Consider the following 15428-nt stretch of genomic DNA (forward strand, 5'->3'; position numbering starts at 1 on the left):
TTCAGCCTAACTGGCAGCTCCATCATTGCTGTAAAACAGCTGCAGCACTGATGGATGACAGTTCCCATTTTTCCTTAAAAAAATCCCAAAAAAGGAGCCCAAATGGGTTGGTCAGAGTGTGAGAATGAAGCTGCACATCTGCTTCCTGGAGCAAGTTTGTTGAGCCCATCGAAAACATCTGACTGCTCCATGGGCTGTACAGGGATACAATTGGAAGTTAGCACTGATTTTTCTTTTTCTTGTGTTTTTATTTATCTGTTCTTCCAAACAGTCTTCCCAGCTGTGTTTTCTTCCAAGTTCATTCAGCATGAAATCGTTGGGGAGTACAGCCACCTCTTCACAGTTCAGGGTTCTGACTCTGAATTGATGCCCTACATGCTGCTTGCACACATGGATGTTGTGCCTGCTCCCCCTGAGGGCTGGGATTTCCCTCCCTTCTCAGCTGCAGAGCATGAAGGTTTCATCTATGGACGAGGAACTCTGGACAACAAAAACTCTGCCATTGTACGTCTTCTTGGTAATATTTCAGAGAGAGGAAAAGGCAAATTGAAGGAATGTGCTCTCTTGAGATTGACCACGTTATCTCTTTTGCCCTTCTTTCCTAAGAAAATTCCTGAGCCCTGCAGTTTCTCCCCAGCTTTTCCTAGAGATGAAGCGAGGTGGTCTTCTATTACTGAAGAAAACAGTGAGGTCTCTTTCAAGGTGTAGAAAAACGTATTTACAGATGCAGATGTGTTTGGTTGAATGATTTTGTTTTGACACTCCCTCCTACTGTGAACTGCACAAATGATCCCACAGATGGACAATAGAAATCAGTGGTTGTGGTGGAAAAGATGAGGTGGTTGCTTGTGAGGTTGAGGTGATGTAAATTTCTGCTAAAAATGACAAACTAACAGAAAACTGTAGTTTAAAAGACAAGGGAAATGGAAAAATATGGCAAAGGGGCAAAGGGTAGATTTCATTTCATTTCGGAGTAAATTTCTCATTCTTCTGTTTCTACCTTAGTACTTTTTGTATGAAACATGTTGCTCCTTAACATAAATGGGATTGGTAGCTCAAGCCAGAGCCAGGCTGTGTAAAGGATGGACAATTTAAAGGAGCAGTGGAGTCCTTGGATGATGAAAAGCATTGTGCTTTCTATGCAGTTTGTTCCTGACTTCATCAGTTGGAAGAACAAGCCTGCACTGTAGTGTGTGTGCATAGACTGATGCTGTGTTACATCAAGCCTGAGGCATTACTTGAGAATATGAATGTCATCAGCAGGAGCTGAAGAAGTAAATACTCCGTTTTGAGCAGGAGAAAGTGTGCTTTCAGGCTGAGAACACATTGTGGTTCCTTTCTGTTACATTACAATCTTTTGCACTTATTCTCCCATTAACACCATAAAGTAGTAAAATATTCTGAGGTGGGTTTACGTGTTTCTTTTCTGCAGGGCATTCTGCAAGCTCTAGAATTCTTACTGAGAAGAAATTACAGACCCCGCAGGTCTTTCTATGTTGGCATTGGCCATGATGAAGAGGTATTTTCTTTCATTCTGGCTAGATGACTACTTGTTTGGCATGTACATAGCAAGTCTTATTTCTTTAAACCTTGTTCACCTAGAAAATCCTTCCTGTTCTTTGTTGTGTGTGTAGATACTGTCAGGCTCGTGCTCATAGTTACGTATTGATTGTTTGGCTTTAAGTGACGTTGATGGGATTTGGTGTAATGAGCAATGAGAAAAGAAGGCAGCAGAGTGTTGTTTCAAGTTCTTTTCTGATTGCAGAAGTGGAAGAACTTGGGAGTGTAATAAGGCATGGCAAGCTGGCCAAAGATTGGCTTGGTTGTTGCAGGTGATGAATGCTTTCCAGCATTCTTCCCTGTGATGTGGCTAAACTTTGCCATTTCCTGACTGGTTTTTCACAGGTGTTTGGTCGGAAGGGAGCAGTGAAGATGGCAGCTCTGCTGGAATCCAGAGGAGTGAAACTCTCCTTCTTGCTGGATGAGGGAAGCGCTGTCCTGGACGGCATCATTGCGGGCGTGAAGAAGCCAGTAGCTCTGTAAGTAAAAGAGGAAAAGAATCATTGTGATGAAAATGATTCATTTCCACTAATTATGTGTTAGAAATGACTTTGCTAATGTCACCAAAATGTTTTCAAGGCATGAGGCAGTGTTGGCATTGCTGAAATGACAGAGAGCAAAGGGCCTTTGGTTTGCTTGCTGTCCATCGCAGCTGTGCTGACAAAAGCAGAATGTTCTGCTTATCTGATGCAGGAGTGTTAATTGTATGCTGTAGAGTCTGTTCACAGGAGAAGCCAAGATATCAGACCTCCAAATGTTTAAAGATTGCTGAGAATTTGTCATTGCAGCTTCTACAGTGTTTCATGTAATGCTAGAACTATACAGGCTAGTTTCTTCTACCTGTGCTCTGTGCATGTGTGTTTGGAGTTGCATCAATCATTTATTTGTATTTGGCCAGAATTGCTGTCACAGAAAAAGGTTCAATAACACTGAACTTCACCTTGGAAAAAGAGCCAGGGCATTCATCCTTCCCTCCAAAAGAGACAAGTATTGGCATTCTTGCAACAGCGATGTCCAGGTGAGAGCTCCCCTGTTGTCTGACATCAAAGACAGGTTCCCCAGGCGTTGATATTTGACTTGCTTTTGTAATATTTGCTTTTAGAGTATTTAGCAAATTCCCCTTACAGATTTGAAGCTGAAGTTGGCAGCTCACTTTGAAGGGCAGAAACACAATGCCCAGCAAAGGGACAATAGCCAAATGTCTGGAGTGTGTAGCTGGTAATTGTCCAAACCAATCAACATGATGTAGTGTTAGAATGTTTTATCCTGAAGCTGAGTAAATCTTCTCATTACATATCTCTGTGGGTAGCACACTGACTGGTAGGTACATATTGCAGATAAACCTCATCTGTGGTGTCATTTTAAAATAGATTTTCATGTGTTCTTCATAAGAGTCAGGCCTCTACATTTCTTCAGTTGGTCTAGAAAGGAAATGTTTGCATGTGGCTGGAATGGTCAGAAATGTGCAGCAGAGCTGTGTTCACAGATGAAAGTATGGTTACATCTCCAATACGTAGATAGGTTTTAGAAACCAAATCCCCATCAGCCTTCTGAAGCAGTAACAGCCAAAGACTGTTTTAATTGCCAGTGTTGATTTGCTTTGCCTTAGACTGGAGCAGAATCCCATGCGCAATCTGTTCGGCCATGGTCCGGAACTCCTGACTATGGAGCACCTTGCATCAGAGGTGAGGAAAGAGCCATCATTTAATTCCCAGTTTTTCATATTGCTAAGTGAAGAGTAACTCAGCATATGAGCTTGGAGCACAGTTATGTAATTCTTGGAAAGAAGACTGAAGCTGGCATTTATCCCACGCTGTGAGTTTGTCCTGTTGGCCTTGTTTCACATGCATGAGCGTGTCATCTTGACGGCTAGAAACTTACTAATGTCTGGTTCTGTTTCTTCCACTTAGTTCAGTTTTCCTCTCAATCTCATCATGAGCAATCTCTGGCTGTTTTCACCTATTGTCAGCAGGTAAGAATTCATATCCTTGCTGAACACTCAGTCTCACTTGTAAGAAACGGAGGCTTGTCAGAAACTGATTTCTGGTCATCCCAGGAAATCAGTCACACCATTTAAAGTCAGTGCTTTTAAGCAATTTGTTAATTAAACAGGCCTCAGTTCAGCTTGTTCCCTATGTAAATGTGGTGCTTCTGTTAAGGAAATGTCTTTGAAAAATGATTCTTTTCTTTTTGTAAGAGTTCTTGCCTGGAAACCTTCCACTAATGCCTTGATTCGAACTACTACAGCAGTCACAATGTTTAACGCAGGAATCAAGGTAGCTTCATCTTGATAATGTTTGTCATTATTATTATTATTTGTTTAGTATAATGGGGCAGTTGGGACTTTCAGTTTCTGTCTGCATACATCTAATTGTAAGATCAGTACAGCCCTAATCTCACACCCTGTGTGCTGTCACAACCAGTCTGGTTCTTACTTCGGGCATGACTTGAATTAAGCTGCAGTTGCAACTTATTTCCTGTCTGAAGTATCTGAAATCTGTCACAAAGAGACATTTGTAAGCCAACATTACAATTGTTTACATTTTAGGATAGATAAGAAACCACACAAAGTATTGTGGATGTGAACAGAAACAGCTGCTTCCCTCGCCTAGATGGGAACTTGCTTTTGTGAGCATAGGTCAGGCTCTTACCATCATTTGAGGAGGGTTAGCATGCACCTTGGACTGAGAGAAAACAAGTTCTGGCTGACAGAGGCAGATTTTGCCCTGATAAAGAGGTGTAGCTGCCTAAAAATATTACAGCCCTGGAAAATAAACAGGGCTTTTGGTGTGTCCCTGATGCAGGAGTGATACAGTGGCTGAACAGTGACACTGAGTGGCCACAAGAGAAGTAACACTGATTTCTTCTGTTGTTTTCAACAAAATTCAAATATTCTGTGGAGGAAGTTACTTATTTTAGTGAAGACACAACATGGCCCATAACTGAAAAGAAATAATGTGGCCATAAAAGGAAAAATACTGAAAAAAAGCTGCCTGAAATTTCTCAATGCTGAGTTTCTGAAGGCAAGTGTCTCATCATAGGAGGAAAGCTTTTGTGTAGCAGCTGGCTTCATTTTTTCACTGACCCAATGGCTGTTTATTTTTGTATTTATCTGCATTGTAACTGAGAGGCAGCATTTGAATGCTGGGTACAAAACAGATCTTGTATTGGTACCAGTGGAAATGGAGTGACGCATCCACCTGAGAGGCCCAGCATCACTGAGCAGTTTCTGAGTTTGCAGCTGCCTTCCTAATCTGTTTCTAACCTTCCTTTTATGTTCTGATACATTTATTTTTTCTTTTAGCTCAATGTCATCCCATCATCTGCAAGAGCGACTGTGAACTTCCGGATCCACTCTGCAGAGAAGGCCATGGAGGTATTCCTGCCTGCACAGTTATTCATTCTTTTTTGCTCTCATCTCAAATAATTTACTTCTTTCTACCTTTGAAACAGATAACTAATGGCTGCTCTGCTGACTGGAAGCTTCCTTTTGTTTTAATGCTTCTCCATGCTGTCTTGCATTCTGCCTTCCAAGCTTTTGAGTGTATTCTACTTGAGAACCACACAGAACACAGCTCAGACATGGGATGTGGGAATGCAGTGCCTTGGTATACAGGCACGTGAGTGTCCTCCCCATTCCTCTCCATCCCTCCACAGCAAAGTGAAGCTCTGCCATCTGAAATTAACTTAGCCCTTGTGGCAGTAGATGTCAGAACACTCTTTTCATCTCTCTTCATGGGAAGGTCTGGGGGCTGCTCCTTTTTGGAGGCTGTCAGAAGTGCAGCTGACCTCCTGTCCTTTCTCCTCTGAGATAGAGTGCAAAGTGCATTGTTTTCTATTGCCTTTTCCTCACTTAGCCTCAGTACTGCACTACATTTGGGTATGTTTGCTTCAGTCAGGCTCTGTTCTGGGTATTGTTTTTAGGAGTGCAGTACAAGTCAGCAAAGCTGACCTGCTTATGAGCGGAATAGAGTTTATTCAGAACAACCTTCTCAGAAATGCTGTACAGATTCCAAGTATTTTCTGAATGTGGAACAGATCAAGAGGCAGACTGAACTTGGAATCGTGTCTTGCAATTACACTGAGCAGATTTCAAAAGGTTCCTTGTGCCAAAGAGCATATTGCATTAAATGTGATTTTGGAATGGAATAAAGCTTAGGACTTGTGACTTGTGAGGATGTGTGAGCCTTGCATGCTCCAGGCTGGACATTCCTGCTCAGCCAAGGACAGCTGTGATAAATTATCAAAAAGTCGTGTCTTCCCTTCCAAAACCTCTGGAAGTTTGTATTTTCTGGAAGCTTGTTCTGGATTAAAGTAGTAAGGAGAGGGGCAACAAGCTGTCAGAGCTGAAGTAGTTGAGGAACACCTCGAGGCAGTGATGTGCATCTGATTGCACTGAGACAAAAATGTTTGCTTGAATGTCAGCCATCCTCCCAGTAAAGGAAGAGAGGCTGCCACACCATTTCCTAATTCTGCATCTGTGTTTGGAGCAAAAGTTAGCAGTGCATAGGGAAACATCTGCAAAGTAGTATATTGACATCTAGAAGAGATGCTCTCACTTCTTTCTTCTCTTTATTATTATTAATCTCTGTCATTTACCCATAGGTGCTAGAGACAGTTAGAAACACGGTTGCTGATGACAGAGTGAAGATTGATGTTGTAGAGGCCTTTGACCCCCTTCCCATCAGCCCGTGGGATGACCAGACCTTTGGAGTCCATGTTTTTCAAAGAACCATTCTGGATACTTTCCCAAATGTTGACAGTGTCGTCCCAGGTAACAACAAGCACATGACAGTTATTTCCTCTTCAGCTTCCTCCCTGCTTTTCTCTCCCCCACCTCCCAGTATTGCCTTGTTTCCATTTTCTGTTTCTCCACCCCAGCTGTTAACTACTGGAAGCAGCTGTTTTTTCCTCTTTTACTCAGTTCCCTCTTTATGTTTTCAAGTTTTATGTTAGTTTTTAGTGCTGGAAGTAAAAAAGCAAACAGGAAACCGGCAGGAACAATGAGCCTTGAATTTGACTCTCTGCACACACAAAGGAATCTCTTCAGGGAAGAAAGGAATTGTGAGGGGAAAGTAGGAGGTCTTCTTTCTTTAGCTCTTCTTTTATTGTTTCCAGAGCTAGCAAAGCCATTCCTACTTTTCTGTATTGTTCCTTATGATCCCAGCCCCTTCCCTTGCAGCTCCTTTCTATTTCTGTACTATTTGTTGGACTGCAGTTTGAAGCTTGAACTTTGGTGCAGGTTTGGTATCACAGCTGTTCTTAGAATGACTGAATCATATGTTCACTTCCTCTTCTCCATGAAGGAGAGAATGCTGTTCTTCCAGGACGTTCCAACAAACTGTTCTCAGTGATTTTTGATTTTGATGCAGTTCAGTGTCACACAGAACTGTAATCAGACGCCTTTCCTTTCTCCTGGGGAAAAAAGTGTGAGTCATTAAATTGCTGCTGCCCTGCACAGTAAACCTGAGGTTTGTTTTCCAGGCACGTGTATTGGAAACACAGACAGCAGGCATTTCACTAACGTCACAGGTGCCATTTATCGATTCAACCCGGTGCTCTTGAAGTCAGATGATCTTCCCAGGTACCGTGTTCTGTCTGCATGTGGGCAGCTGTTTGGGGTGGGGAGTAGAGAAAGAGAGAATTGATATGCTTTAGGCTGAAGGAAACCCAGCCTTGTGTACCTTGGCGTGGTGCTGGTGTTGCTGCACGTTCTGTAAGGCCACCCATTTCCTGCATATTTGGGTGCTGCACAAATAGGGGGTGGTAATTACACTGAGAGAGTGTTAGCCCTTACTCTTCTTTACTCTAAATGTGAGCGAGACCTCATTCAGGTGTTGGCAATACAGTGAGGCTGACTGGCTCCTTTAGATTGTGCTGCAGTGTGAAAGGTATCGTTCTGGTGCTTGGCCTTAAGAGTTCAGTGTTTGGACACTGAATTTGTTTGCACCTTAAAGTTAGATTTTCTGGGGTAAAGCAATAACCAAGAACTCCAACATGCAAAGGATTGTTTCTTTGTGTCCATTTATCATCTTGCTGAGGTGCAGGTGTCACAGGAGTGCTGTAATGCTTTGATAGCTATGTGGGACAGGGATATGAATGGTCAGGAGGTGGGAAGAGAGTTGGGATAAGTTTTCTTTTCCATGTACATCGTGAGTTTAGTTGTGCTGTGAGCCTTAGGATCAGTAAATTATTTCAGTTAGATTGAGCAACAGACACTGCAGTATTATTGGCATCTGTTGCTGTGTTTTTGTGCTGAGCGTTGCTTAATGAGGTGGCAAGTAGGTGCTGGGTATGTGCAGGTGGGTCACAAATGCAAGTTGGAGTGAAAAACATTCTTCTCTTTCTACCAGGATCCATGGGTTGAATGAGAGAATCTCAATTGAGAGTTATGAGAAACAGGTCGAGTTTCTCTTTCAGCTCATTAAGAACTGCGATGTTGACGAGCTTCCGGAGCCTCACGCAAACTCTCATGAGCTGTGAGACAAAAACCCAAGAGGAGCAGCTGCTGAGGTGGACTTTGGGATGGCAGAGCTCTGGGCCATAAGCAGCAGTTGTGTGTTGCACGTTGAGTGATGTCTGGAGTTTGGTTGTACATACTGTGGTTTACATACAGATGGAAACACTGCTGGTTTGCAGCTCCAGGCAAACATACAGTTTGCTGTTCAGTGATAAGAATAGGGACAAAACACAACCACCCAGATTTCTGTGCATTCCTGCCCTTACGTGCAGCCATTAATCTGATGTTATTAATTTTTTCAGCCTCTTTTTTTTTCCCCAGTCTTTAAGCCTCTGAAATTGGAAGTCGCTTAAAAGTCGAAGCTGCGATTTGTAGTCATTCACGCATCCTTAAAAGAGGCTGATCTGCCAACGTCAAAGTTGTCTTTTACAGCTAATTAGTTTTCACTAATGAAACAAATGTGCCTGTGAGAAGCTCAGTGAAGAGAACATGATGGGGTGGAGGTGGGATGTCGTTGGATACAGCTGCACTAAGAGGCTGTTGCACTGCTGGTGAGATGGGCTCCTTTCCCAGCTGATCTTTTAACCAGCATCAGTGGTGCTCTCAGGTGATGCCAGGGTGAATTTGATGCTGCTGTTTTCTGACTGATCTCTGATTGTAGCTTAAAATGCCGAGCTTTGAGGGGTTTAGCAATGTTGCTTTAACATGAGTTGCTCTGATCTGTGTGGTGCTAGAAACGTTTTTTCCTCTCTTTTCTGTGACTGTCTCTTTAGTGAGGCCCAGGACATGTTGTGATGCTGAGTGTCTGAGTAAGGAAACGTGGCTTTGAACAGGTAAACTAAACAGAACTGTCTGATGATCCTGTTCCTTTTTTCACTGAATCTCTTCCTATAGCATTCCTCTTTTCTTCCCCAGAGAACTTTGTGAAAGATGGTGAAGCTCTCCCATTTCCTCCAGCTCAGAGGGAGCAGAGCTTTCTCTCCACCTTCATGGCCTGCTCTTCCACTCCTTGCTTTACCTGCTGCTTCTACTGACTCCGCTCTCTGGGAAGTCTAATGTGCACAGGCCATTGATAATGCCTGTGTTTTTACTTCTTCTTGCACTAGCACACCTGTCTTTGCTGACACTAAAGGGTTAAACGTTCTCTTGGCCTCAACAGTCTGTTCAGTTGGAATTACTGTTATTTGTTAAAGAATTCAGAACTGACCATTAGCCAAAGAAAAGACTGTGTGGAGGCTGTTTTCTTGCACTGACATGCAGAGTCTGCTATAGAACCTTCTGCTGTTGCACTGTTGCAGAGATGTGTGTCTCTCTTTCTGAGTGTGAGTGATACCCTGGAATTGGATGGTTGTTCTGCTCTTAATTCATAGTGTAAAATGTGCTGGGATGTGCAGGAAATACCCAGGAATGTATCCTGAAAAACAGTGGCACTGTGATTCCTGACACCCATTCAGCATTTTCTGTTGATTTGCAGACTGATTTTATCAGTATTGCCAATGGGCTGAACTGTCTCAAGCTATTAAATAACTGAAACCAAATCAGCACTTTTATCTAATAAAGCAATGAGTGCAGATTATTTTCATGGTTATTATTTAGTTTTATGATGTACCTCTATAATTGCAGTGAAATCATTTCCACACCTGATTCTACAGCAGAGCGAGTCACAAAGTTTCCATCAAAACAAGTCCACATATTTTCCAGCCTGCTGTAGTCTTTGTACCCTCCTTGGTGTTCTTTTGATACAAAAATTAGCTAACTCTGTTTATGTGTTACTGGGTAGTAAAGTGAAGGCTTGGATGGTGTCTCGTGGTCCCTTCCAATCTTAACTGTTCTGATTCTGTTGTAGGGATCACGTTGCAAAAAATCCTATCTTAGGCCACGCTGTTGTGCAGTGGAGATGGTGGTGTTTAGGAGGGATTTGTTGCCTGTTCTAATAGCAAATGAGCCCTAAAGACATAAAGCATCCTTCGTTCTTCTGTAATTTCCTGTCCCCAAACAAAAATCACTCATCAGCTGTGCTTTGGTGAGGGCTGTTTCTTTAAAAGCAATTCATTTGAAGATTCGTTTTGCTGCTGAAGGAAAAGTGAAGAGCAAAGCAGTTCTGGGAAGGCATGGTTGTTTTTGGCAGGTAACGTGCAAATGTGTGCCATGAGGTTTTGCTAATGCATTTCATTGCAGAACCTCATTAATTACTGCTCATCATGCGGTGCCTCTGCAACGTGCAGATATTCAGCAGAGCTTTCTTGCAACCTGAACCCACTCAACCTGAAAGCCTCATCCATCAGGATGCAGTGGTGGAAAGCACGTTTTCCACCTTTCCCCATTTCTTTCCAGTTCATTTCTGCTTTGTTTTTTTTTCTATGCAGCAGCTTTGCTTTCGTATTCCCAGCTGATGAGCAGCTGTGCCACCTCATCTGGCCCAGTTCTGAAGGGCTGCTCAGCGTTTGGTATCTGCACACCTCTTCTGACAGAGCAGTTTTTCTTCCCTGCTCCTTTTTCTGTTCATATGATTTGCTCTCCAGAACCGTCTCTCATCCTGTGTGGTGTTTGAAATCTTCGTGTCACCATGAAAATAAAAACCTAAGGATGATGCTTCAGCCTTTTCTGCTGAGATCCCATACTTTGTGTAACATAAGGAATTGCTTGGGGATATCAAGTACACTGTCACAAATACAGATTGATAGCTCTGGCTCTTTTTTTTTTGTAATGAGTCACAGTGCTGTGGTCATTCAGGGCAATTACCTCTGATTCATCAGAGAATTAAAAGCCTGATTTTCTATTCTGAAGACACGTAACTTGGCGTTGTATCTACCAGGGTTGTGAATGCTGTTTGCATTAGTCAGATTCCAGTACATTAACAGGTTCCTGTGTTAAAGCCATGGTAACTTCCTTCTTTATAGGCAAGTTTACAAAGCTGCCATTCTTCTGACAGTGGTTTCTCAGAGCAGCAGGTCTGTTGTTCAGAAGTAGCAGCCTGCTTGCTGGCACCCCAGCTGATGGAGGGTCATATGTGCCTGCAGTAGGATGGTGAGAAGGTCGTGCTCCACGCCTGCACTGTCTAAAGCAAACTCTGTTGCTAGCATCTATTTAAAACAACATGGTTTATTTTGATTCCTCAGTGACCACGCAGAGTTCAGGCACGGGGCTGAAGAAGAATGCAGGAACAAGGTGTTTACAGAGTTGTTTCCCTCCAGCCTTACATTTGGTCCATGCTTTTGGCTTCTCTTTGCCATTTTGATTGCTGTTTCATTGGTGAATCTATTTGCTCAAGCAGGTGCTATGAGAACACAGTGCAGGCTGTGTCCATCACCGAGCCCTGCTCTTGTCAGTGCCACAGAACAAGGAGTTTAAGGTAGATGTGAGGGGGCAGATTCTTCACTCAGAGTGAGGCCATGGAGAAATGTTGGTGCCCCATCCCTGGAGGTGCTGCCTGGATGAGCCCTGGGCAGCCTGAGCTGTGGGGGCAGCCAGCCCACGGTGGGGAATTTGGGTGTCTTTAAGGTCCTTTCCAACCTAAGCCATTCTGTCGTTCACTGAGGAGCTTGGAGGATGAATCCAGCATTGACCTTTGCACTGCATGCAGTCCTCAGCAGTGGCAGAGTTGCTTGCTGGCACTCAGAAACACAGCCATGGGGTTGTCATTTTAGTCCCTAGATTCAGCTCTTAGAGAAATGACACTGCCTTCACTTCTGAGGTCTCTTTTACAGCCCTACCAATCGCATGCCACCATCTGCCAGTGCTCACAGCAAAGCCTGGAGGTATTCAGCAGTGCTGCCCTGGGGTTTATTGGCTTTAACCAAACAACACAGACAGCGTGTGGTCAGCACTGCCGTGCAGGGGGCTCAGCTGCCAGGGAGGCTGTGATCAAGAGCTCAGCATGGGGGGGAAGGGAGTGCCCTGCCCTGCCCTGCACTGCACTGCAGAGATCTTGCTGACTGATTTCAGAGCTGGGATGGGGGGCCCCAAAGGAAGCTGCACTCAGTTCTCAGCAGGAAGGAAAATGACTGCATGGAAGGGTGGTCAGTGCAACGGGTGGGAGACAAAGAGTGAATGCACTTCTGTGTCGGCCTGTGCCTGGGCAGTGGGGTGTGAGGGGCAACGTGCAAAGTGACAATGCGTATCCCAGGAAGCTTTTGGGCGTATCTTTTGTTTTATAACTTTAATCCAGCATCATTTTGTGGTTTACTGTAGCCTTGTGAGCACTTGGATGGTTGAGCACTGTGCCCAATAGTGCACTTCTGGGACAGCCACACGGAGGAGCCTGGCTGCACTTCAGTTACTTCTCTAAGTAATCAGAAAGCTCCTTCTAGCTCATGGCAATAATCCTCTGCTCAGGCTGTGCTCACTGCATGGCAATGCTGAGGTTCTCTGCATGCTTTCTGTCTGGCTAGCACAGCTCTGCCAGCTGATTTTTGTGTTTTCTGTTTGATAAAGGTGATTAGAGAGAGGCAGCAGCAGGTTACTGTCACAGACTGATCCAAAGCCACAGCAAGGGAGTTGAGCTCCTCCAGAAAGCTTACAAGAGGAAACCTGAAAGGTTGGTTGTTTTTTTTTCTTTTTCTGGCTGTACTACAGCCACTACATCTGTTATGTACGTATCCAAACCACATTTAAACTTTGTAGCTTCCCTACTGACCGTGCTCTAACTTTGGTACAGGGCTGATTTCAGCCTACCTGGCAAGCTGTGTAAGTACTTAAGAAGAGTAATGTGCCCTGCAGTGCTTTTATCCTTCCAAGTCCACTTGGATACTTAAATCTTATTACTGCAGTACTGTGTAGTTTTACTTAGACATCAGAATTAATCCAGTGTCCCCTTTGGGCTGTTGGGAAGTGAAGGGACCATTATGGAGTGGGGGATAGTGGAGAGTCAAGAGCTGATTCTCACTTCTCCATCCCAGCAGCCTTGTGCTGTTAGTCCTTTTTTCGCCTTAATTTCAGCATATAAATGAATTTGCAGCTTATATCCAGAGCAGAGCAGCAATGAGAGGCATGTTTCCAGTCCCCACGTGGCAGATGTCTGTGCTGTCACTGGATCAGCAGCTGTGACACAGGAATCTTTGCCCTGGAGCACAGGAAGCCAAAACCTTCCAGCTCCCCTGTGCCAGGTGCTCTCCCATGGCTGAAAGCCCTCAGGATGTTCCTGGCTGAGGGCAGCCTGTGTTTGTTGCAGCAGACACAGCACGTGGGTGACACCTGAGTGCAGTTGAGAGACGTTGTTTAATCCTTGAGAAAAAGGATGGTGCTGGTTTTGTTTGTTTCCAGGGCTAGAAAACAAAATTCCATGAGCTGCGTTTCTTCTACCAGATCAGGGCCAGATTGGGGTCAGCTTCCAGTGTTGCCTGCTATGGTGAACTGTTTGCTCAGGACTGACGTCTGCAGGGGTAAATAAGTCATTACCCATATCCTCATTAGTCTGAGTTTGGATCTGGGACGGACTGCAGCAAAGCTAGAACAGGGAGCAAAGGCTCCAGACCTCCCAGAACACTCTCACATTATATGACAGCTTTTAGTTTTGACCAGCTTTGACCAAATTACTTTCTTTTGCTGGATCTTCTTGTTCATGTCCAGAGCAGGACAGTGCTGTGTTAGCGTGGCAGTACTGGACTCACGTGAGTGCTGTGAAACACATGGCCACCAAGTTCCATGATCCAGTGTAGCTCAGTGGTAAATCCTTTCCTTTCCAAACATTTGTTGCCTTTGGTACCTGCTCCCCTGTAATTGGAAAGCCATTTCCTGCCCTTTCATCCTCTGCCTTTCTGATCTCTGCGCGTCAGCGTAGCTGCTGAGGATTTCATCTATTTCTGTTCCCTTGTCTCATGTAGCTTTTTGTCTTCACGCTTCCACTTCCTGAGCGTGCAGCTGGCCGGGCTGCTGATCAACAAGGTCACATTTTGGTGCACGTTGTCTTTATGGGGGTGGGGGAAGAGTGGTTATTCTGGGGGAGAGATGAATTTTCCAGGTCAGGAAGGAAAGATGAAGGCACAGCCTTGCAGACCAGGTTTGTTTGGACAAAGGAGGACGAAGGCTGGGGGCAGGATTTGAGGCTGCCATCCCAGCTGCAGTGTGGAACTGCTGCTGATTCACATAAATACAGAATGGCCCGGGTTGGAAGGAGCTGCAAGGATTATGAATCTCCAACCCACCTGCCACAGGTAGGGCCACCAACCTCCACATTTAATGCTAGACCAGTGCTTCAGTTTAGATATCACTCTGTATGCCTCAGATTTTCTATGGTTCTTTGCCAGTATCACATCACAGGTTGTGAGAATTAAATTAGCACAAATGTATCACTAATGCTCGTTAGCCTTTGGAACAGTGGGTTCAAGTAGACAGAGCAGCAGCAGATAGGAGCAAAGTGGAGTGCACTTGGCTGCTGTTAACGCACTGAAAGCAGCGTGCTGATCTGCTGCAGCAGTTCAGCTTTCTTAGACACCTGCAAAGGGTTTTGGGGCCAGGGGGAGTTGGAAAACCATGGTAGTTTTATTGGAGCTATCTTCATACTGCTTGATAGATGGATAATAGACATATTCTGTATGTATAGCTGGATGTATTCTGCTGCGCCTTTGCTTCCAAAGTACAAAATGTTTCAGCAAACTCCCAATATTCAACGTGAGCAGAAAAGAGTTAAGCAGCACAGCACACATCTTTAGAGTCTTCAGCCTCGATGTGTGTCCTGATGCCTTCAAGGAGCTGCCTCCTTTTCCTTGCTGTGAGGAATGAAGTCACCGCAGCCGCAGGGCACAGATCTGAGCTGTGCTTCCTCTCCCATGCACGTCTCAATGCTGGTGGTGCTCCTGAGCATCCCCAGGGCACGGAGCTGGGCATGGCGTCACCTCCGGGCAGCAACTCGTGGTTGGCTGCTTCCTGGGAGGAAAGAGAAGGGAAGGGAAGGCAGGAAGGAAAAACAGCCGCTGGTCACAAGTTTCATTTGTGCAGGGGGAGAGAAAAAAAAAAAAAAAGGAAATAAAAGGGAAACAGGAATCAGAGCTCGGTTCGGTCAGGAAGGCAGTTGTGCACTGAGCGGGGAGGAGCAGCTGGAGGTTTTTACGGTGGGTTTGGTGCACGCGCTGATATTGCAGGCTGTCTTTGCTGAAGCCTTCGGGCTGGCAGAGGCCTGAGAAGCAAAGGGGCGTTCGGGCCGAGTCGGTGCTTTTGGGCCTGCGTCCCAAACGAGCTCTCTAATCGCGGTGCCTCGCTTAATTGACGTGAGCTCTAATTACGAAGCTCCCTTTGGCTCGCGCTCGGCAGCGCGGAGCGCTCCAGGTGGGCTCGGCGTCACGTGATCCAGGCCACGCCCCCTTTTCTGGGCGGGGGGGCGGGGCTTCTGCTCGGTGCGTGGGCAGCGCGCCCCTCCCCGCCGCGCATGGGCACGGCTACGGGCGGCGGAGCGGAGCGGTGAGGCGAGACG

At 45.1% G+C, this 15428-nt stretch overlaps 1 protein-coding gene across 9 annotated transcripts in view; it reads left to right on the top strand.

Moving 5' to 3' along the window:
- The window catches only part of SLC41A1 (solute carrier family 41 member 1), a 34478-nt gene that overhangs the window by 1073 nt on the left and 17977 nt on the right, over nucleotides 1-15428 (top strand). For 3 of the 9 annotated variants that reach the window (XM_052698487.1, XM_052698489.1, XM_052698490.1), the window contains exon 1: nucleotides 15319-15415. Coding sequence is in view for 2 of the 9 variants with exons in the window: in XM_052698485.1 (XP_052554445.1) it covers nucleotides 272-504; nucleotides 1433-1519; nucleotides 1906-2039; nucleotides 2459-2578; nucleotides 3170-3245; nucleotides 3471-3532; nucleotides 3758-3836; nucleotides 4865-4936; nucleotides 6166-6334; nucleotides 7045-7144; nucleotides 7914-8043 (1262 nt within the window). In the remaining 7 variants the exon portion in view is untranslated. Of the gene's footprint in view, nucleotides 1-271; nucleotides 505-1432; nucleotides 1520-1905; nucleotides 2040-2458; nucleotides 2579-3169; nucleotides 3246-3470; nucleotides 3533-3757; nucleotides 3837-4864; nucleotides 4937-6165; nucleotides 6335-7044; nucleotides 7145-7913; nucleotides 9597-12454; nucleotides 12558-15318; nucleotides 15416-15428 lie in introns of those variants that run through there. The other 6 variants (XR_008210183.1, XR_008210185.1, XR_008210184.1 and 3 more) reach the window with 6 other exon arrangements.

This window comes from Tympanuchus pallidicinctus, unplaced genomic scaffold (genome assembly GCF_026119805.1).
Source record: "Tympanuchus pallidicinctus isolate F22 unplaced genomic scaffold, pur_lepc_1.0 scaffold32, whole genome shotgun sequence".
In the NCBI taxonomy this organism is placed as follows: domain Eukaryota; kingdom Metazoa; phylum Chordata; class Aves; order Galliformes; family Phasianidae; genus Tympanuchus; species Tympanuchus pallidicinctus.